Genomic DNA, 23,283 nt, shown 5'->3' on the forward strand with positions numbered 1-23,283 from the left:
CTGGAGAAATATTTGTTGCCCTCTGAAATGACCTAAAATGTATTCAACTTAAATTGCGAGTTATTGCTGCCATTTTTGGGACGTAGTTAAAATGTGAAGCAAATCCAAAGTCACTGAACGAGCAAATGAAAGAGTTTGAGCTCTCGTGTCTTTTCTGCCTCCAGTTCTTTTATTTTCACACATCTTTCATTGGAGTAATTGTAACGTTTGGGAGACGAGGCTCCCCGAGGCTTTAGCTTCCTTTCCTCCAATTACCACCAATGTCACCTCCCTTTCTTTTTTCACTCTTTTTATCTGTCATTCAATCACTTCCTTCTGTATGTCGCTCTTCCCGTGGGAAGCCTGAAAATAAATCTATCAGGACCACAGGAAGTACATCTATGCCGCCTTTGTAACCTATACACAAAAATGCAATCATGCGCAGGTGTGCTGACGCCCACGGGGCCAGTTTCTGTTTACAGTGACGTGAAAAAGAACATTTCTATGGGGCTGTATGGATTCCCGGGAACAAAATAAATATGTGTATGACTTTATTGGCCTCTTATATCTCTTACAATGTTGCTTCAGTACATTGAGATTCATGGAAACTGGTTCATGCACAGCTCAGGTCCCGCTGTAACGTTTCAGTCGGGTCTGGACTTTAACTCCACGTTGATTCTTTTCTTTTTCATCCATTCTGTTGTCGCTGTCCTGCTGCGTGACCCAGTTTGGGACAAGCTGTAGCTGTTGGACAAATGAACCTAAAATACTTTGGTATGCAGAGGAGTTCATGGTCTAGTCATTGACTGAAAGGTGTCCCGGTCCTGTGGTTCCAAAACAGGCGTCCCACCCCACTACATGTGACAGGTGAGCATTTTAACACCTACCCCGTTAATTCCCATGGAAGCAATAAGAGTCTACTTCATAATTCAAGGACTGACTTTGCACAGAAGCCTTTCCTCACTCTTCACACTTTTCCATTATGATCTAGTTTTCAAATTGGTGTCTCCGTTTCCAGGTTTCGGGTTAGTAAATGTACTGACAATCAGCCAAAAGTCATCGCAGTAAGAGCTAAGAAAAGGAGACTGACCGGTATAACATCATCGTGAATTTGTGCTCTAAGCCAATCTGTGCCAGGTTCCAGTTATCTCTCCAGAGAAACGATGCAATATACTCGTCTAGTAAAGGACACTGCGTCCTCTGCAAGGCCCACATACTGTACGAACCCACCCACACCTCCCATCAAGCTGGTTGTAGTACCACTAAAATGCCCACTAAAACCTCTATAAACCTCTATACCTCTGGAGAAAAATTATTTAAAAGCCAAATCGAAAAGCTAAATTAAAAGAGTGCGGGTGTCAAACAAGAATTGTCCCTGAAAAGATGCTTTTCCCTGTTAATAAAAAGCTCTGCCATGGAAATCTGTAGCGTACACCAAAATAATTAAGTAACAGATGTAATGAGGCCAGTTTTTTCAGCATCTGCCACAGAAACATCTGAGCTTTTGTTTTTGTTTATACTGATTCACAATTTTTAAAAAAAAGGGATATTTTCTGTGAATTGACAAAAATTATATAATATAGATAATTTATATTACATAAGTCTGGACAATGAAATATCAAATTAAATACCTATTAAACTCGTAGTTTCACTGGTCCAGGCCACTTAAGATCAAAGTGGGCTGGACGTGGCCCACGATGTCAAATTACTGCTGTGATTTAGAAACCACACAAACCCGGTTTAAGCAACTGTTGAAATAAAAACTTAATAAACTGAGACGGAGCATGTTTGCAAAATCTATCACAGAGGGAAAAGAAAAGAAAAAACCTCACATGTGGGCAAATGTATTCATAAAATTATAAATAAATAAAAGCAGATTAGAGTGGACACTGTGTAATGATTTGATTGGCTGTATTCTAATTAAGGACTAAAACACAGAAATATAGCAGCATATGGCCCTGCTGTCATCACCTATAGCTCACAATCACACCCACATGCTTGTAGCATGCAGCTCCGTGTGTGTGTGTGTGTGTGTGCGCGCATCTCTGCATGCAAATGTGCACAAGTGTGAAACTCTCTGCAAACAGTTGTATGTGAGTGCAGCAGAGACGGCCTGAGAAGATAAAAACATCAAGGCGCACAGCAAACACAAGGTCGCGCGTCTCTATTCTTCTATCCGTCACCAGCAGCCAGCTTTGTGTTCTTGTTACATTTCTATCGTTGAATGCAGGACAGATGCTATTTGGGCGTGCAAATATGCAAATTGAAATCGAGAAATTCTGCCAAGCAATGCAATTGATTAAAAAAATGATTCCTTTTAATCATTTTAAAACATTTGTGTGAATCTGGGCTAGATAAATGATACGCAGTCAGCCATTCCTGATTTGCTACGCTCAGCAAAGCCTGGCTGATCTGCTGGCTGCCGGCCAAAGCTGTCAATTAAGCATTTCATCACTGATTTAAAAAATAACTCGCCTCATAACAAAGGTCAGATTATAGCGTGGAAGCCCCTGCTAATGCCACACAGATACAGTGAACCCCTGAGACGTCGAGGATCTTTTCTAATCAAGAGAGACAGATCTCATTACAATGACATGCTTCCCATGCTTGAGATTGTTGCGATCGCTCTTGCAGCTCGTTCTATGTGATGTGCAGTTGTTCACATGGCAAGCAGCCAAATCATATGATGGATGCGTTATGCTTATTTAACCTTTACATGATTCTCATTTGGGAAAAGAAGCTGCATCTCATTCGTGTGTTTAGTGTCCAGGTTGGTGTTTCTGAAAGGTTCACATCATGTTCATATGAGGATAGATATGTATGCTGGATGAAGCCATTATAGGGATTAGTAGAAGCCCTCCTAACTGCATTTAAGAGGCGAGAGGGTTTCCAGGATGACCTTGTCTCCTCTGAGTGCTGCTCACCTCTCCTTCACCCCTGTCCCTGATCAATCCCCTCCCCAAAACGTGCATTTTTCCTACTGCAATCCTCTTCCTGCTATTTCTGCCTTTCTTTGCCAGTTTTTCTCCGGCACACTGCCTCTGCACCATTTGAAAAAACCTCCCAGACTCCCCTCAAACACCCAAAATCTAAAAATACTATCTCAGCTGGAGCTGCTGCCTCTGAACTCCTCACCCTTTTCGAACATCACAACACTTGGTCCTCTAAATCAGCCCATACCTTTTCTTCTCCTCTTCGCCTCCACTTTATTCAGGCGAGATCTAATTCACTGATGAATAATGGATGGATGGATAGGAGACTTTCATCCACCATGCTTCTCTTTCTCTCGCTGTCTTTATCTTGTGGGAAGGCTATAGTGCTAATGCAGGGCAACCTGCATTGGAGATGAGCCCAGGGACCTCCCACTCAGTCTGTTTGTCTGTCTGCTGCCTGAAGGATCTCTCTCGCACACGATTTCTCAATATTATACTCTTCCAGTCTGGTCACCGACAATCCCGATCTATATTGTAATTTCCTAAATCTTTAATTTTCATTATTGTTTCGTAATAATGACAGCAAACATGAATGTGGAGCGCTGATCATCCTTTCTTATCCCTTTCTTCATTCAGTCATTCAGTTTTTTAATCATTCTTTGTCTCAGTTCGATTAGTCCCTGACCTTGGTACAGCAATCCCAGCTTTATATTGACCCTGATCCTCCTCCTTCCTCCCCTCTAATACCCTCAGAAACCCCATCAAAGGACCAATCTATGAATTCACTGCTATGTCCACATTTCATTGCTTTGTAAGTTCAGTGATGGTTTGAACACCCATGGAAGCCAAACCTTGCATGGGTGCTCGAACAACTGCTCGAAACATCTTGATAACCATGTAGCGTACTGTATGTGGACTAACAGCCACGAAAAAGTCTGCATGGCTCATTTCCTATAAATTCCAATTGGATGTAGCAGGAGGACCGACATCGACACGTTGCAGGCAGTAAAATCTGTCTGCACCGCAGATGTAAAAGATCTCCCAAGGTTTGTTCAGTTTATTCACAGTTGCATATCTCAGCGTTGCCCCATTTACTTTTATTTGACTTCACATATCTGCTCAGGTGGCGCCCAGATTAAGGACCTAAATAAATAAATAAAACCCCAACCCCCACAAAAAGCCAGCAATTAGTGCTTGGAAGCGAGCACAAGCAGCAGCTTGTCAAAGAGCCCATCAATAATGCAGGTGGGTGGGAGACCCTGGCTGGGCGACCACTGTCCTGATGAACCCTTCTGCCCGTCTACCTGTCTGTCTGCATGTCCATCTGGGTCTCTTCCTTTCGACTGCTTCTATCACCTCCCGCTGTCCTGCCAGCACCTGTTTTGCCTTTTTCACAAGGCACAGTATTGTCTGTTATGTCTTTTGGGCATGCATCCTTGAGTTGCAGTGTTGTTGTTTTTAAAACTACTGATCAACTATCGTTACGTGCTCAAAAAAAAAAAAAAAAAATGGTGCTCTTTCAAAGATACTAAGGTACTTGCCAAACATGCCGTGTGAGTGGGTGCGTCACAGACTCCTCGTGTAATCCCAGACTAACGCTGGTTGAGACAGGCGAGAACTTTAGTGCTGGGCCGTATTATTACTTTCATATTTTACAGTTAAATCACAAAAAGGATTTGCATGACAAACTGGACCAAAGTGGGTCAGGTTTTGGTCCAGTGTCTTGCAAAAGTAACGCACCACTGCTGAGGGGAAAAGAACAAAAGGCAAAACATCATTTTTAAAGCACAGAAACATGTTCGGAAACAAAAGTTACAACTACGTGCTAAGGCGAGAAAATTGCACAAATTAGACGCATTCGACGCAGGGGCGAGAAAAGACTTGAGCGGGGAACAACAACAGCAATAACAGCTGCTGCTCCATCGCATACGCAAGCAGAATAACAATCAGCGCAGGCTAGCAGCTAACCTCTCATCATGGTCGTCGACAACAGCAGGCAAAATGGCGCGCAAGCAAACAGCTTAGGCAACAAAGGTATAGTGGAGATGTAGCTGTGATTAGTGGAGCTGCTTTATTACACAGATGAAGCACGAAACACCAACAACTACACAAAAGTGATGATTAGAAAGTGTTGGAGCCATGAGGCGGCTGACAGATGTGAAGAGTTGGTGTCCTGCCCCATGTTTTCATCAGTGTATGAAACTAAAAAGAAATGAAGAAAATGATCATCCAAGGGAAGCATGGCAACAACAGACTGACACACTGGAGAGGTGAGAGGTATCAGGGCTCGGAGAATAAGAGCTAATGAGTGACGATTAAACGCGATTCATATATCTGTATCTGTGGTGTTGTGTAGTTTATGTTCTGTTACATCTTAGTCTTTGTCTTTGCAGCGAAGCTATGAAAGTATGAAATGAGGTCTGAGAGTAGTTTCATACAGCTCTTTGAGGAAATGACAAGCAGCATGATAGCATCTCAGCAAGAGAGTCATCATAAAGAACCTCTGACTGTCTTCCTTTCAGCTGTGGACTGAACAAGCCATGGCTGCAGAAGCATCACATTTCCTCATCAGCGATCGACGACTGACTATCATTTGAATATCATAAGTTTTAGTGTTCACTCGTGGTATGTTAGGGATGTTTAATTAAAGGTAATTTCAGCAGAAATAAGCGCCTTTCAGTAGGGCTGCTCGATTAATCGAATTTTAATCACGATTACGATCTGGGCTTTCAACGATCATTAAAAATGACTGAGCCCATTATTAGCCCCTCCCTCGTGCTTTACTCTCGCGCTGCTCCGTGTGGCAAATCGAGCGCACCTCTCTGCATTTCGAACACAACAATTAAGAGCAGCAGTCTCCAACCTTTTTTGTGCCACGGACCGGTTTATGCCCGACAATATTTTCACGGACCGGCCTTTAAGGTGTCGCGGATAAATACAACAAAATAAAACTAGTACCGGTACCGAAAAAAAGAAGATTTATTCATAACACACGTGAAAAGACCCAGGAAAACAGAGTAAATGATAAAAACGATAACAAAATAACGCTGAACACTGATAAAAACCCTGAAAACTACACATTTCACACCTGAGCCTCAACTCTCACGGACCGGTACCAAACGACTCACGGACCGGTACCGGTCCGAGGCCCGGGGGTTGGGGACCGCTGATTAAGAGGACCCGAGGGAAGCTCGGAAAGCTCAGCAGAAGTTATTTGGAGAGGAGAGTGACTGCTGTTGGTTGAAAAGAGAGGTAAAAAAGCTTCAGTGGTGTGGAAACATTATGGGTTGGCGGAGTCAGACGTGCACCAAGTAGACACAGTGTGTAAACTTTGCTACGGTGTCGTAGCTGCACCACAGAGCAACACTGCAAAGCTCACTAAACACAGATGTTTACATTTTTCATTTGTTTCTTATATTGCAAACATTTGCACTGTTATCAGTATTTGCACTATTTTATATTATTTTTTGACAATCTTTAAAGTCATTATTCAACACATTGTTATTGTTAAATAAATATCATCAAATAATCGAGATCTCAATTTCAGTGAAAATAATCGTGATTATCATTTTTGCCATAATCGAGCAGCCCTACCTTTCAGCACAGCAGGCTAGAAGTAACAAAAAGGCGTCTTTTTTCATTATAAAGGTAAAGCAGTTCATTTCACCACAAAGACACAGTGCAGGCCGTTTCACAAGGCCGCGACACGACGCTCTTTATTTCATTGGATAAAACGTGGAAAGTCCTGAAGTTTGAATATCACAGCGGAGCAACAAATCTGAAGTGAAACCTTAAGTGCAGAAGGCGGTTGATGGTTTTGGATGCAGTGCAACACAAGAAACAATTAGCTGACTTGTCTTTGGTCTCATTTGTTCATTCAGAAATTGTAGTTCAGGAAAAATCTGCTCCCCTGAGTTATGAAGTCAATAATGTGCAACATCATTCCTTTTATCAGACCCCACGTGTGCTCGTGATGGTAAAAGGGTGCCCGCCAGATTCTCAGTGTTTATCCAGCCCCCCCTGCAGTCGAGCCCTGCACAGATACCATCACACTAATAGACTGCCCATTAAGAGAGTGCAGGAGGAAGGACACAAAGGAGGAGTAAGTGAATGAATGAGTGAGTGAATGAAACACAAGTGAATGACTGTAAGGAGCAGAAAACGTAACACGTTATAAATTACAGGCAACCGTGGCATGTGATCATGGCCAGGAATATGATGATGATGATGCAGAAATAAAGCTGTGTGTTTAGTATCTGGGCCCATTGTTCTCAGATCTCTGTAAGAACCAGCAGCCTAATTGAATTAGATCGTGGCACGACTCACTGCGATGGCTGGAACAGGGAGCACCAGAGAGCCAGCCAGCTGTTCCCCTTTTCTGTCTCCCCGTACAGGAGCAGACTTGTTTTAATTACAATTATTCCAGGACCAATGAGAGATGAAAGGAACGAGAACAAAGGCCCTAACGAGGGGTGAAGGGTCACGGTATCAGAGACGCATTAATGCGCATGTGTTGGTGCATGCCATTTTGCAACAAGATCCTTTAATTAGTGTACATCCGTCCTGCTGAACTGAACGATAACCGAGTGAAAATGAAAGTGCATTATTCTGTGGCACATTCCTTTGGTGGATCTCTGCAGCAGGAGTGCTGAGTGAGGGAATTCTGTTTGATAAATAAATAAAATTAACCACACGTGACACAGCCTACGCAATCCTGCATCAAACTGTAGCACTCCACGTATTTGCTGGTCATGTGCTGTCACAGATAAGTGATGCAAAGGCCGTGACAGAAGCTTCAAAATGTCTGTTCAGTGCAATGTCTATGTTACACAGCTCTATCAGGTACAGCGTCTAGTGAGAAAGCAGAGCGGGTGAGCAAGTAGTCATAACCCAGTAAACTGGTTCCCTCAGGCGAGGATTCACCCGCCGAATACCAAAAAGCTGCTTTTTATAAAGACTGAGGTGGGAGCGAGACAGCGAGAGAAAAGCAGAACGAAGCACATCAGGAAACCAAATCCTTTCTGATGAGGCTCCATCGAAAAATAGTTTATATGCTGTAATTACATTTAACATTATTAATTAACTAGGCCTTTATAGATGAGTTATAAGCTACAAATTAAAAGCAACGTTTCTGCTGTCAGGGAAAATCCTCCTCCAACATTAAAATGATGAAGGTTTAATGTTGGGCTTGACATTACAATGACTGCAATTCATTGTTAGCTACTCTACACAAGGAATGTCAACAAATGTGCTGCTCAGATACTAAGCAACAGTAAATATTAGTATCAGCTGAAGACTCGAAACACTGATGAAGTCTTTCTGGAGGTCAGTAGAGCTCCGGTGTCAACGACAGTCAAGTTTGAGACACTTACTATAAATATTAACCCCACACAAGTTAATGTTAGGAGTTTAACACGTAGTAACTACCAGGCAGTAATATTAGCCTTCTATTATTATTATTATGGTAGCAGCTAGTGCTCATGAGTAACATTACTGTGTTATCTATGTAGCAAAGCTTACCGAAACTATTTCATCAGCGTTTAAAATATGGAGCCAAGTCACCAGAAGCACAACATCAGCTTCAATCTAAAAATACTGTCTCTTATTTTTTGCACCACTGAAGAGAATCTTAAAATATTTCCAATATAAACAACATAAAGTTAAATTACAGAACTTTTCTTGCACTACATCAGCACGGGACACCACACTTTAACTTACAATAAGCGGTGTAATTGTATCTGGGTTTCATGCACATTTAGACTTTATTTCAGATGTTAAAAATGCAACGAATACATAATTTGGCCTTGCTAAATATAGTTGGCTCATTTTCAGTATTCTGATCACTGATTATGTGATAGCAACCAAACGATCTCTATCAGCTGGTCTGTGTGCTGCACACATGTGACGCTGCCATGATGGACGTGACAGCAAGAAAGCAGATGGTGGGTTGACTTCTCGCTCCTCGTGTGCACGTGGAAAGACTGAAATCTGGTCCTGGTGTTAAAGCCACCACAGCCTTAAAATGCTTTTATATTAAATCATTAAAACAAAAAGCTATAAAAGTCCAGTCGGTCTATTTCTTCTGATGTCTTCAGGCCCCAGTCTGAACTAAATCACATCTGAAAGTTTTCAGTACAGGAGATGTGATGAAAAAGTGCTACGATAAGCTTTTATTTCATAACACATCCTAATATTGTTTCTGTTATGAAAAGTCAACGGCCACAGGAGAGCGTGCTTTTCAGGGCTCAATAATGCCATTTGTCTCCGCCGCCATTTTCATTATGGGCTCTCTGGCTTTCCCAGCAAACACAACTCTGCTACAGACTTTGACTCTCGCACACATCACACTCCTTTCTCTGCACGTGCTCGCTGCAAAAATGAGCGAGGAGAAGACAAATCGCTGTGATCGAGCAGGGAACTCCGTCACACTGATGGCAGAATACGATTTTGAACTGATCGATCGAGCCCGTCGCTTTTCATAAGACATGCTCACCTATCTTGCGTCAAGTTGACAGAGGCAGAGCGCAGTGACCCATGAGTACAGCTCAGACCTGAGACAGGAAATAATTCATCATCCACATCGAGGCTGCCTAGCCGAGGAGACGCTCTTAAAGGGAGAGTCTGAGCTCGACTGCTAACAAGCAGGCAATATCACTAAATTCAAGAATATTCACACAAACACAGGAACTACTTTATGTAGTTTTAAATAGAATTCTTATTAATATTATAAATAATAAATGTCCAGAAATGAGTCAAAAATAAAGTCAACAAATACCTCAGATTGATTTTTGAGTCTGATGCTGACAGAGATGGAGCGCTCTCATCATTGCAGTCTCAGCGCCTGTTACATCTTTGTCATTCACAGATAGTCAAACTCACATCCACACCAAACCCACTCAGCAGGAACACAGCAAAACACTGAAAAAGAAAAAATCCCTACACGGGCTTGCGTCTTATCCCGAGCGCGCGAGCTGCACCCAAACCCTGAATCTACTTCAGCCGCATCATAAAACTCCGATGTTCCCCAAATGAAAATCTGAGTTTTCCTTCCACGTTTTTCACCTCGTTGTCCCACCTGAATTGGCTCAGCGATCCACCAGCGGGGCTCGCCCCACAGTTTAATAACCACAGCTCTCACAAGTGTTTCATGTCACATCATTAGGTACACCCAAACCCTGCAACTGAAGAAAGTTGTTTACGTCACAAACTGGTGTCTAAAATAAAAACAAATGGTTTACATTCTTTCCCACACTACACACACACTCTGAGGCCAAAGAGTAATTATAGCTGGCAGCCTTCCTGCTATTTGGTGCACTGAGTGCCGCTGTTAACCATCGTTGCTTAGGATTTTTAGGGTGTTTGAACGCTCTCTGTTTACATTACATGAACATAAAACAAACAGTAAAAATGCTTCATTTACTCCTCAGCCCTCTTCTCTTTGCATGTGTTTATTACTTTAAGCAGGTTAGCTTAAAGTTAAGTCACAGACTGAAGTGAGTGGCAGCGTGTTAGCTGTGATTTACACCTATTTTTAGCAGGGCTGTTATTCTGGTGATGCCCAAAAAGGGGGTACATAAGTGTGTGTCTGGGAGTGTGTTTTCCTCTGTCTGTGTGTCTGGATTTCTTTATCCACATAAGCAGCTTCCTTACCTTCTATAGATGGAGCTTGGTCCTGGGCAGCATATAGCATATCCTTGAATGCCTGATGAGGAAGAAGAGAAAACAAATATGAGTGTCTGCAAACAACAAAAACAAAAAGCGGCTTTGAGCAAAAGACATTCACAATTTCACAGAGCCTGTGATTTCACAGAGAGGGCTGCACATGTGCAAAGTGACTGTGGTTTGATTTAGATGGGATGATAAACAGCTAATTGCTTGAATTAGCTCATTATCTAAAATCCCATCAGTTGTAAAGGTGTGTTTACAGTAGATAAATGGGGTGATTAGAATAAACCATAAGGTGCCAGAAAATTGTTAGAAACATCTGCATACAGAGAAGGACCTTAAAAAGGACTTCAAGAGCTATTAACTAAATTACAGTAAAGACCAGGCAGCTGTTAACATTATAGACAAAGTCTGCACAGCATAAGCTTCATTTTAAAACGCCCGCTTGTTACTACATTATTGTGTTTGGTACACTGAGCACTGTGAAATCATGTGATTATACATGAAAACATAAAAACACATACAAACCCCGAACCAAAGGGATATGAGTATGCCCCACCCTGCCCACTGCCTCTCACATAGTCCAGCCCGGCTCCAGGAAAAGTTTTCTTGAAAGACGGATGAATACAAAAGAATGACTCGGTGGACAGAGCACAGGTAGCACCTTTTATCCAAGGGTTCAGAAGAAACCCACGCACTATCACAGAGGTCTGTGCGTCCTGTGACCACCATGCTCTCTGCTGAACATGCAAAACCTGCACAAAACCATTCAAATCATTCGTAGCCTTTCACATTTACCCTTTCTGAAGCCCTCGCTGCACTCAACAAGACTTACTGATGCTTATTCTCACTAGCACGTATATTGATCTCCCTTTAGCCCATCAAAGAGACTCATTACAGAACGAAAGCAGTGCTCTTAGGTGAGCCTAACTAGATCTAGTCAGTATATCTGAGCCTCACCCACTAACTTGGGCTCATTCCCAACCAGAGAGGTGACATTCCACGTCCCTGTGGCCAAACTTGTCAACTGGGAATTGGATGCCAGGACCTCTGCTCCTGACTGGCACCTGATCCACATAGCACTAAAAGCTATGGCCCCTTCTGCAGGTATTGAGCCCACCGGAGGGCAGAAGCTGGGCCCAAGACCCAATTTGGAGCAAATTAGCCCCGACTATACAGATACTGGGATAATCAAGCAAACCCCATACACAACAAAGAGGCAATTCATAGAGAGACAGTGGTAGCATAAAACATAATTGCCCTATGACTATATTATAATGTGACAATTTATGAAATAAATAATTAAAGGAATAGCAGATTGACAAAAGCTGAGAGACAAACTGGCAGATACAAAGCAGAGATAGCAGCTGTGGTTAAACGGGGTCGCTTCTTTTCAGTGAGACTGATCGTGAAGATAATGGAAACAGACGACTGCATGCTGGCTCGTTTGGACATTTCCTCATAACTTTTTTCACAATAAGGACATCTTTGTAACCAAACTGCTCCAGAATAAGAGGAAAAAAGGAAATTATAATTTTGGACTTTTCTTTAAATTAATTGTGAAGTAAAATCTGAGCTTTGCACCAAATTTCATGTTTCAGGTAAAACATAGGTGCCAATATATGTGCTGTCATTATCATCTCTGTCTGGGGTCAACATGGGAGAGACAGAGAGGACTGTGAGGACTCCTGAGTGTGTGTGTGTGTGTGTGTGTGTGTGTGTGTGTGTGTGTGTGTGTGTGTGTGTGTGTGTGTGTGTGTGTGTGTAAACCACTCAGAAATCCAGTGCATTAGCTGAAGCCTGGACTGTTGATACTTGATACTAAGTTCCTCTGTGAATTATATGCAGTGAGACTGCAGCTCTGGAGCCTAATCCTGGAGGTAAACATTTCTTTATGCAGCATTCGCCCCATTTTGTCTGATTAAAATCACAAAGGGACCAACTGTGGACTCACACACAGCTCGCTGATGTCCAGTTAATAACTAACAGTTAGCAGCTGATATGGTCAAGTGATAGGTGGGAAGTAGAAGTACAGATTCAGATGGAGGGGGGGTTCATTAAGGTGGAGGCATTGCCATGGCGATGGCTGTGACGGGAAAGGGGGGCAGGGTGTCTTGGGACGGAGATAAATTTGCAGTAATCATTGGTGAAACCTGTAGACAATAACTAAGCCAAAGCTTTCAGGGCCATCAGTTAGAATTACTAAACATTAACATGACGATGTGGCATACTCACATCTGAGATGGGCTCCAGCCGCCCACCCCCCATGACCCTGCACTGGATAAGTGGAAGAGGATCAATGGATTCATGCATGGATGGAAGAGGATGGATGGATGGATGCATGGATGGATGCATGCGTGGATGCATGGATGCATGGATGGATGGATGGATGCATGGATGGATGGATGGATGGATGGATGCATGGGTGGATGGATGCATGCGTGGATGCATGGATGGATGCATGCATGCGTGGATGCATGGATGGATGCATGCATGCATGGATGCATGGATGGATGCATGGCCCACACCAGATTTATGTCACTATTGAAACTAGACCTCTATAGCAGAGTATCCATGTTAGTGAATACTGTGTGTGGACTTCAATCCTTTAAATGCTGAATCATGTTGAGAGGACACTAGCCAAAATATTTGGCCAAATCATTGCTCTGTGATGCTTGAGATCGTGCTTGAGGAAGTGCGAAGCGTACATTATTAGTCTGAAGGGATCTATGGATCACTTCAATCTGCAGCTCAGCGTCTGAGTGGATGCCTGCATGTAAAGCGAACATGGGAGGAGAGGATAAAGGGAGGGGAGGAGGGGAGCAGAGGGCAGGTCTGGTCGGGGACCAGATGTCCTCCCAGTGGGGGAGGAACGATGAGGTGAGGATGCAAGGAAGGAGGGAGGTATTGAGATGGGGCCTCTCAGCAGTTGCCATGCCATGCCTGTTGTATACATAATGTTCAAATTGTTGTGCAGTGCTGATAAATCATACTTTCACTGAACAGGGTACAGTTACGTTTCTGTAATGGCTACAACGACACAAAGCTCGCTGCGCTTGTTTAGACCTTTAAATCACTCAGATTAATTACAGAAAGGCAAGACTTGACCTTTGAACAGTCACTGAAATCACACACATCCCTGTTATTCTGCAACACTTTGCTCGTTTGAATTGTAAATGTGAGTCTCTGCGTGCACTCTCCTCCTCCTCCTCATCTAAGCTTACATGAGTGATTAGGCTGCTGAGCTAAATGCAAAAGTGTCCTTGTTCTCTCGCCCACACACATACACGCACACACCTGAATCACTGTCCTTCATCTGTTCTCATAACTGTGCTGCTCAATACAGCTGCCAAACACAATTGTTACTTACAGTCTACATCTTACCTGCGCTAATATATTCACGTTTGAAAAACTCACTAAATTGTACCTGTTGTTGTAAGATTTCATCATGTTGCATCACATTTAAAGGGAAAAATCTTATCAGGCTGCAGTTTGGCATAAATCTGGGGTTGGCAGGACATACACACCTCCATATCAAACAGCTGTTTAGCATACAGGTTTATAACTGCAGTCCTACAGGATAAAGCAAACACCTAATTGCCCAATCACTCAATTGGCTTGTCAATGCTTCCACATTTGAATGAGGTGCGTTACTAACTAGAGCCTCTATATGCTGGAACAGCCACTTTGCTGCATCCTTTTCATCTGCATAGAAACCGGCTGACCAATCTAAATGGGCGCCACAGTTTTCCACACTAAAGGGCGCTCTTTAAAAGTGAAAACTGTGCAGCAGGTTAATGAGTTCAACCAGCACACAAAGCCAAGAACATAACTTCAAACCACAGTCAGTTTGGATGAGACTGACAGAATGAGCAGAAGTGTCGCGGCTTCTACATGAAAACGATGCTGCAGGAATGATGTCAGCGTGTCATTACTACAATGCAACAGTCGCATCTGTGTGCAACGGCTTCACCAAAACAACAGCCCACGAAGTGATGCAGCTTGGGTTGCATCACAGCAGCATATCAAAGCTTTTGCATCTCCCAGAATAAAAAAATTCATTTCTGCTTCATCTAAGTGACTCACTTCTCTGAAGTCGACCGAGTTCAGTTTAGCTTCATGTTTGGCCCTATCTGCCGACTCGTTTCAGAGGAAAATCCAATTCTTCTAATGAAGTGTCCGTCATCTATAGGTGTGAGTCCTCTCCCACCCCGCCCACTCAGTGTGTGGTCACAGAGGTCGCACAAAGACTGAAGACTCCCACGATGACATAAATACACGAACACATTCTCGGTCAACAAACTATATATGATTCAGATCGGAGCAAGAGTATGAAGTGCAGACACAGGAGAGCAACTCTCCTACATCATTTAAAAATAGGAGCTTACATATGTGACGAGAACATGTTTGTAAAGACTGTTTATTTTAAATGGTTAAAAAATGTAAATACTAACTCCCGGCTACACGAGTCAGTCATCAGTGATCAATCACAGCTGTGTTTTAAAGGATTCGTCATTCGCCTTTCAGTTCTCATGTCTAATTTCTGGATCACATGCAGAGACGATAAGAGCCGATCACTGAATACAATAAAGAAAAAAGGACATATTATAGAACTCAGCTGGCTTTAATAATAGCTCTTCCTTAAGTGCATTAATATTATCAACTTAAATGTCAAATTCAAGATTATGTCCCAGAAAAGAGCAACCATAAAACCAACACTAATCACAGAGAAAATATATCATCCATCTCAGGTCAGCGAGTGCTGCACTGAATACTGGAGGTGTAAAATGGCTGGTATGGCCATGCATCTGTCCCTGGGCTTCAGTGTGCTTCAGTCTGTACATACTCGCATGCATGTTAATCACCATTTTTTAATTTTTAAATAAATTTTCCCAGGTTTCCCAGCTATGCCTATTCATTTTTTCTTTCCTTTTAATTATAGTGTCCAAAGATGTTTTCATTGCACAACAATGACAGCATATCATGTTGTCAAGAGCAAGAGATCCAAATGTCTGCTGTACCAACAGACCAGCTTAACATCATCATTCAGGGCAGGATACCAAAATAAAACCGGCGCACTGAGCTTCTGTTGAGTCTGGGCTGCTGAGGGTGAAGAGAACGGGGTCTTTGTCTATAATTCATAGAGTCAAATGGAAGTGAGCAGTCTGTCCTGTCAATGCATGTCTGCACTAAAGCTCTCACTGTAGAGCCAGCAAGAAGTGGGGTGTGAAATTAAAATACTCTTCAAGTAGTGTACAACACTCAACAACAAAAAAGCATGTGTGCACACAAAGATGTTGCTCTAAATCAACAGATATCAAAACCAGACAGGTTAGACGAAGCCCTGCAGGCTGATTCACAGACAGCTATTCCTGGTTGACTGAGAAAAATGATAATAAACATCATTTTAGTCTCAAAGTCTTGCAAAAAAATATGCTTTCTTATATTTTTGACTCGTTAGAAATGTGAAATTTTTGGAACACATTGCACTCAATTGGTGGAAGAGATATAACCTTTGTCTTTAGTTAGAGTGATGAAAATAAATGTTAATAATTTAAGGAGGTGATTTTTTTTTTTATTTTTTTTTTGGGGGGGGGGGGGGGTGTCTTTGGACAAAGAGCGTCTTTTATTATTATTTTTTAACAATGCACCATCAGTTAACATGATGATAAAAAATGATGTGACCGAACAAAAAGAAATGTTGAAAATTGGGTTGTTTTGCAAAGAAATGTGAAAAATAAACACAAAGACAATCTTCAGTTTTTTGTTTTGTGTGAAGCTCTCCATAATTGTTAAAATAAAGAAAATAATAATAACTTTAATTTTTTCCACAGTATGAAAAAGATGTTTTGTTTTTTTAATCAAACAGAGTTTTTATGTTTATTTTCATATGTGTTAAAATCAACAAACAGCAATAACAAACGCTGAATGCTCCCCATGGCTCTTAACAACCGCAGTCAATTTCCCCTCCATAAACAATAGGCATCCCTTATCTTTCCCGTCGTTTATTGCCCTCAGGAGCAGGCTTTACTGAAACTGGAAAAAATAAATCAAACTTAAAACACTTTACATTTTCTCTTAGTTAATCGCGACTCTTTTCTTCCAGTTTCCTGAAGCTCTATGAAAGCAGGTTCGTTTTGGTCAGCGTCCGTTCCCACCTTAAATTCATTTTTAAAAAACATAAATTCTGCTTTACCTCATACTGAAGATACTGTTTCCTCCACTCTGGAGTGATATGGGACGAAAGATGCTCCGCGAATTTCATTTTGCCGGAACAAGTGTCCTCCTCAAAGCGCTGTTAAATCCGAGCGCGGCTGTCCCCTTCCCCGTCGACGCGACTTTTATTTTATCAGTCAACTTGCTGGCTCAACATGCGGCGCGTCAGCGCGGCACACTGCGCTCCTGCTCACTCCACTTCTGGCTCGTCCCGGTCTGCGCACTCCCTGCAGATCCCGTCCCACATACTATTTCATGGGAGAGACAACGAGAACAACAACAGTGGCCTCCCTTTAACAGGTGGTCGGGCGACAGGTTACTGGAGCCGGTGAAAGTGGCTCAGTGACTTTGCTCGGTCCCTCCCTGGGCAAGTCTGGGGACACTGCGGTCCGCCATCGCTATGAACCGCTGTGACGTGGTTGCGTCAGCAGAGCGCGCAGTGTAACTCGGACACTGTTGGGACCTCGTGAAAACTGTTAGTGGTGCACCGTGGGACCCCTCACAGTATTCGCTTCACTTTATTTCCTTTGGGGTTTTGTACAGTAGTTAGAGAGGCAACTGTCTGCTGTGTGTTTCTACAAAAAGAAGAAGGAATAAAGTTTTTTACTTTTTTAAAGATATATAAATATATATTTAAACTGACCAACCAACAGTAATAACTCATTTAAAACTTATACAGTTTTTCTTTAACTAAAACGTGTCTGTGAGGTTTATCTCTCTGCAGATAATATGGCAGAAAGTCACGTAGACAACAAATTATACGCACTTTGATGCTTAATGTAAGCTGCTTGTAGCTTTCGGTCTAAAAACAGGTTCACAAGAACACGAAAACAGGCTACCACTAGCTTTGTAAAAATATCCTCATTAATACTGTTAATATACTGGGAAGTTCCCCGTGTTTACCGCATATGAAGTAGAACAGAAACAGAAAGATACGAACCAGAAATAATTCGGAAGTTGAGCTTTTTCTCAAAGAGGAAAAAAACGTTTAATTTAATAGAAACGTTCTTGACTTAAGCTTAGGCTACTCGATTATTGAATCCATTTTCGTCCTGGTGAACGTGATGAGCGACATCATGTACTTGGGATAAAAAGTGCCAAACGCAAAAATAAAACATCTTTGTGTTAATAGCACCATCTGCTGGACACGATATGTTAATACATTGTTTTCACAAAGCTGAATGTTGTGGCAGGTGTCGCAAACATTCAGGTTGATTAATATGTGCTGCAGTAGAGTCCAAGTAGAATTAAAACATTTATAAAAAATGTGGTGGACAGAAAAACGTCGTTAAAAAGTTTTAAATTGAGGCCCTTAAAGGGTTTTTCTGCCCGAACGAATGTGAATGGAGTTTGTTTTAGAACTTAGATTTGATGCTATTTATTTATCCATAACTATTGTTGCAATTCATTACTGCTCTTTTTTTAAACTTGGTCTTTTTAAACTGTATTGCTTATTGCACTGTAGAGGCTGGTGAGAAACCGTATTTCGTTTCAGGCTGAGTAACACCAGAGCAAATGTCAATAAACTTATTGAGTCTTAAAATTAAGCTATTACCTTCTTGTCTGTAGTTATCCTCATTTTAGGATAATGAGAGTCCCTTATAAAACAGAACCCATCGCATGCACACATATCACACTAAAATGTTCTACCAGGAAATGTCTGTGATGGAGTATACAGTGAATGGACGGGCTGTCCAATCCTTGTATTTTTCTTCCAAGTTTCCAGACCCTCATTTTTAGCCACTTTGTTACTAACAGTCTGCCACAAAAACGCAATTTGTTATATTTGTTTTAGGGGAACTTGTGAAAAATGTCTAAGCTCACACAGTTTGACGGATATCTGGACTCAGACTGGACTAGGTACCAACAAGGTGATTCCTAAAAACGTTGCATATCTCAGCATGGTGAGCAGCATGCTTTTTGTTTTGTTTTGTTTTTTAAGGAGGAAGAAAAAACGGAGGAAACTGGACAAATATTGGACAATAAGTGGCAAGAAGGGGAAAAAGTCCAGGAAAGACCTGACACGGTACCTGATAGAAACATTTGGCCCTGCAGCTGAAGGACCATTAGAAATGATCTCTGTGTAATAGCGGCTGCCAAAAAGACAACGAGGAAAGGCTGAGGTGTGTCTTATTATTACTTAAGAACTAGGAAATAAACTCGACTAGACATCTTGTCAAATGAAACTGCGAAAACAAAAAGTACCATCCCATTTTGATCCACCTTGCCATACCACCTGGAAAGCATCTGAGCAACTGGCTTCATTTGTTAGCATGACAATGACCCCAACCTCACTGCTAATGCAGCAAAAGCATATCTGGACAGAAAAACATGGACTGGCCTTCAACATTATTGAAGCAGCGTGACAGAGAAGAGAACAACAGGCAGCCAACATCCAAAGAAGAGCTTTGAATGTCCTTCAAGAAGCCCTGAGAACTATTGCTGAAGACTCCTTACACAGCAAATCCATCATGTCCAAATTAACACTGTCGGATTTGATTTCAACACTATTAAAGTGTCTATATGGGTCCACACCAGAGAGTGTTAATTTAACTCTTTTTGGAGAGTTGGTACGTTAACTCTGATTTAGTGTTAAACACCAAATCTGTCTGGAGTTGATAATTTAACACTTGGTGTTAAGAGTTTATATATTAACTCTCAAAGAGTATTTTAGTTTAACTACGTAAGAGTTATCTTCTAATTCACTCTAAAAAGCGGGAATTTTACTGTTCTGAACTTCTAGAAATTTCTTTTGGAAATAAACATTTACTAAAAAGACGCAATGGTTTTTGAAAAACATTTATTCTGAACTGTGCACCACAATTTCAAAACATTTTCTGAAAGACGTAACAGTGTACATGTTCTCACTTTCATTAGAATTTTGTTTATCAAAAGGTCTGAGCTGGTAAATGCAAATAACAGCATCTCATCACTTATTGCTTCAATACAATATGCATGTCCTTCATTCATCCCTTTGTGGAACTTCAACGCACTTCTGCTCTCCCCCATATTCCATCTTCACAAGCATATCCTGTGTGGAGATTGAATAAAAATTAGTTGACACTAATTAATGGCACAAATAATCCAGTAAACAATTGCAGCACAGTAAAAAAAAAAAAAAAAAGGAATCCTCTTTGAGCCACTACTTGTGTAAAGTATTTTCCCAAAAGACAAGGACACAGGCAACAGGTAATACTGAACTAAATGTAAAACCTCAACCTTTTTCATTTTTACCTAAACCGTGTGCACAAAACTCTGGAGGGATCTATGCTAACGTAGAATCCAGTCAGGACGTCAGCTACTGCTGTTTGCTCGTTTATTTTTTTTATGGGCGATCGTTTTCAGGCTTCAAGTAGCACCATTATACCAACATTTCACATTCTAGACATTGTTTTAGGTGTATTTGACCAAAAGTTTGACTGAAAATTCACATGCAAGCTTTTTTCAAGGCTGTGGTATTTGCCTGCAAACAATACCTTTCAGCTAGCTAAAACAGAATATTATGCTATCAGCGAGCAACATGGCTAATGCCTTTCACACAGCTTTGTCTCAACTCCAAAGAGCCACAGAAGTAAAAGCTCATAATAATAATTGAAACAATCTTTGAAAAAATGACTTACCAAGCATGGCAAACAACTCAAATATGTAGAGCAAAATGTTCTGAAACGGCTTCACTTCAGCTTCGATTGGAGCCGTGCTGGGGGCGGAGTCTGTGAATGTACTCTGTTGGTGTCATAGCCCCTGTAGGAGTTCAGAGTTAAGAGGTCAAGAGTTAATGTTTCCATTGTAACACCTCCAGATTTGACAGAGAAACACTCATTTTTAACACTCGATTTTAACTACTATCATTTTACACCTCAGAGTTACATTAAAAGAATGTGACTCTGCTTAGAGTAAAATTAACTCTACTTTTGCAAGAAGACTATTAACACCAAAACATTTAACACTTTTGAATTTGCTGTGTACAGACAGGACGAGAAAGCTTACTACAGAGATTTCGGGCTATGAGGAATAACTGTGTTCAAAACAAATATTGACTTTCAAAGTCATTAGAATGGAACAGACTTTGTTTTTGCCTTATAGGCTTTATTTTGATTTATCTTTGCAGATTTGTTTAATCAGTTGTTGTGCCCATTTCCAATTTTCCAGCAGAATATAAAGAAATGGCTGTACTTTACGTAGTTTTTTATTTTTATTTGAGGAGATTTCAAGAAACATTTTTCCACCCAAAGTATCAACAAACCCACTGCAAGCTACTTTAGCGCTTAAGTTAGCCAGCTAATATATATTATTCGGTGTCCGCTGACCTACGATAACGTGACATGTACACAGCAACCAGAAAAAACTCAAACATTTTATTTTCATTTAGACAATATTTAGTTTTTGTTTAATCATTCATAACAAATATACAGAAAAGCGCGTGTTCGCGTCTTTACTCGCACCAGAGTCGGAACCTTTCTTACTAACAGCGATTTTTTACCGGCGCTTTTAAATTGACAGTACCAGCCACGGACCAACGGCAGAAAGAGATCCGACTGTTGCGGATTTGCTACGATAACGGATTAAAATCCAAGTCTTTGCTGAAACACTTTGCAGACATAATATAAATAACAGGCAGCTGCTCTCCGTACGCTTCTCCGCGTTTCTCACGGAGATCCGCGGCTCCCGTCGTTTGAGACGCTATAAACAATAATAACAATGGCTTCTGGTTCGCCGTCGTCCTCTCCGGACACCGCGACGGGCTCAGGTACGGATCCAGCCCGGCCCGACACAGGAGAGCCCCTCGGTGGAGCAGGCTCGGACTCGGATTCGGACTTGGGTTTGAGTAAATTTGACTGCAGCGCCATGGAGGTGGGGGACCGGCTGGAGGGAGAAGAGCTGGAGCGCGAGTTCGAGTCTGCCGCCGACCGCGTAAAAGACTTGATACAGACGGCCAGCAGGGACCAGCTGCTGTACCTGTACGCTCGCTACAAACAGGTGATTGTACGATTAATGTCACTGTGCGTGTGTCGGCCACACTCGAGCCTTCAAGTAGTTGCACCACGCTGCTTTAGACGGGACACCCCCCACACGCCATGAATCTCAGCATTTACGTGACTCCTCTGGTATTTAATCGAGTCAGGCTCACAACTGCAGGCGACATTAAATCAGATATGTAATGTGATTTTGTATCTATAGGTCAAAGTGGGGAAGTGCAATACACCAAAACCTGGTTTCTTTGACTTTGAAGGACAAAGAAAATGGTAAGTAGCCCAGATTTCACTTTGCACATATTTTAAAGCCTTATAGGTCAAGTAAGTCAATTCAATTCACTTTTACTTAAATGGCACCAGTCGCCTCATTGTAAGGCAAAGAACCTTCAATAATAAAAAGAAAAGTCCAACAATCAGACGACCCCCTACGAACGAGCACTTGGCAACACTGGAAAGGAAAAAGTCCCTGTTAAACAGGAACCTCTGGCAGAACCAGGCTCAGGGATCCACGTTCAGATGCTTGATGAAGAAAAATGTTTCTGCTACTTAAAATAAACCACTATTCACAAACAGCCCATCTGCTTGCAAAGTATTAAAATGATTCCCCCAAAGTCAGTGAATCTAATATTTCTATTTTCATGTTTTAGTTCACGGCGTGTGAAAAGCTTTAACAGTGATTACTTTGGTAATTGTGATATCATAACAGGCAAGCCTGGAAGCAGCTTGGAGACATGGATCAGGAACAAGCAATGCAAGAGTATATTTCCTGTGTCAACATCTTAGACCCTGAAGGCAGCACGAAGGTAATTCCTGAGAATTTATTTTTAATCCACATTTTGCTTCTAAACCGATGCAGAGGTGGGTTAATGTTGTGACTGTTGTGGAGGGTCACACCAGTAAGTTTATAAAGAGATCAAATGAACATTTTTATTACAATGGATCTTATGATAACATAGATTATAAAACATTAATTATACATTTATAACAGTTCGTTTGCTTTCAGCTCAGCCTTTACTGCAACAGTTTTCTTTGTAGTAATAATTTGATTTTATGGAAGATGGTCCTTTAGTAGAGAATGTTGAATGTCAGTGTTGCCATTCATCATGCTCCTTATGACTTTTATGGTCTTGTTTTTGAATATATGTAGAAAGAGTTTCTGGTTCTCGTCACTTTACACATTTTCTGGTTATAGACTAATGTCTGTAATTTCTCAGTCATCCAGGTCACGGTAGTCTGAAGTGTTTGAAAAGAAGGCAACTGAACTCTTTGCTTCTTGAAGATGTTTCCCCTCCCATCCAAGAGGCTTCTTCTGTTCTAAAACAAGAGATTTGAGAGTTTCAGGTGTCTGACCTCTAGAAGAGGCTGCCCTCTTGGAGGTAGTGATCCCGTGAGCCCAGGTGTGGAAAAAAAAGGCGTGGGTCATTGTCACCAGGGGTCAGTCACAGTGGACATAGATGGGCTCCTTTCTCAAATAATCTGTGAAAAATCTGAACATTGGCATCATTGAAGAGCGTCCT

General features: G+C 41.6%; 2 protein-coding genes and 1 long non-coding RNA gene across 4 annotated transcripts in view; 1 reads left to right on the forward strand and 2 right to left on the reverse strand.

Moving 5' to 3' along the window:
* Positions 1-17,204, reverse strand: part of xpr1a (xenotropic and polytropic retrovirus receptor 1a) — a 76,162-nt gene extending 58,958 nt beyond the window's left edge. For both annotated transcript variants that reach the window (XM_085264304.1, XM_085264305.1), the window contains exons 1-2: positions 16,774-17,204; positions 10,563-10,614 (exon numbers count right to left, since the gene is read on the reverse strand). In XM_085264304.1, coding sequence (XP_085120430.1) covers positions 10,563-10,614; positions 16,774-16,842 — 121 coding nt within the window. In that variant the 5' untranslated portion in view covers positions 16,843-17,204. The remainder of the gene's footprint in view (positions 1-10,562; positions 10,615-16,773) is intronic.
* Positions 17,205-19,576: 2,372 nt separating this feature from the next.
* LOC146546331 (uncharacterized) lies at positions 19,577-20,698 on the reverse strand. Its single transcript, XR_014890774.1, has 2 exons — positions 20,414-20,698; positions 19,577-19,824 (listed from the first exon to the last, which is right to left on the reverse strand). It is a non-coding gene; the product is annotated as an uncharacterized LOC146546331 (long non-coding RNA).
* Positions 20,699-21,268: 570 nt separating this feature from the next.
* The window catches only part of acbd6 (acyl-CoA binding domain containing 6), a 29,040-nt gene continuing 27,025 nt past the window's right edge, over positions 21,269-23,283 (forward strand). The window contains exons 1-3 of the mRNA XM_085264901.1: positions 21,269-21,770; positions 21,972-22,036; positions 22,473-22,569. Coding sequence (XP_085121027.1) covers positions 21,492-21,770; positions 21,972-22,036; positions 22,473-22,569 — 441 coding nt within the window. The 5' untranslated portion in view covers positions 21,269-21,491. The remainder of the gene's footprint in view (positions 21,771-21,971; positions 22,037-22,472; positions 22,570-23,283) is intronic.

The sequence above is a fragment of the Mchenga conophoros genome, linkage group LG23 (genome assembly GCF_057382185.1).
Source record: "Mchenga conophoros isolate Kocher_MC1m ecotype Shallow Benthic linkage group LG23, M_conophoros_male_GT1.1, whole genome shotgun sequence".
Taxonomy (NCBI): Eukaryota; Metazoa; Chordata; class Actinopteri; order Cichliformes; family Cichlidae; genus Mchenga; species Mchenga conophoros.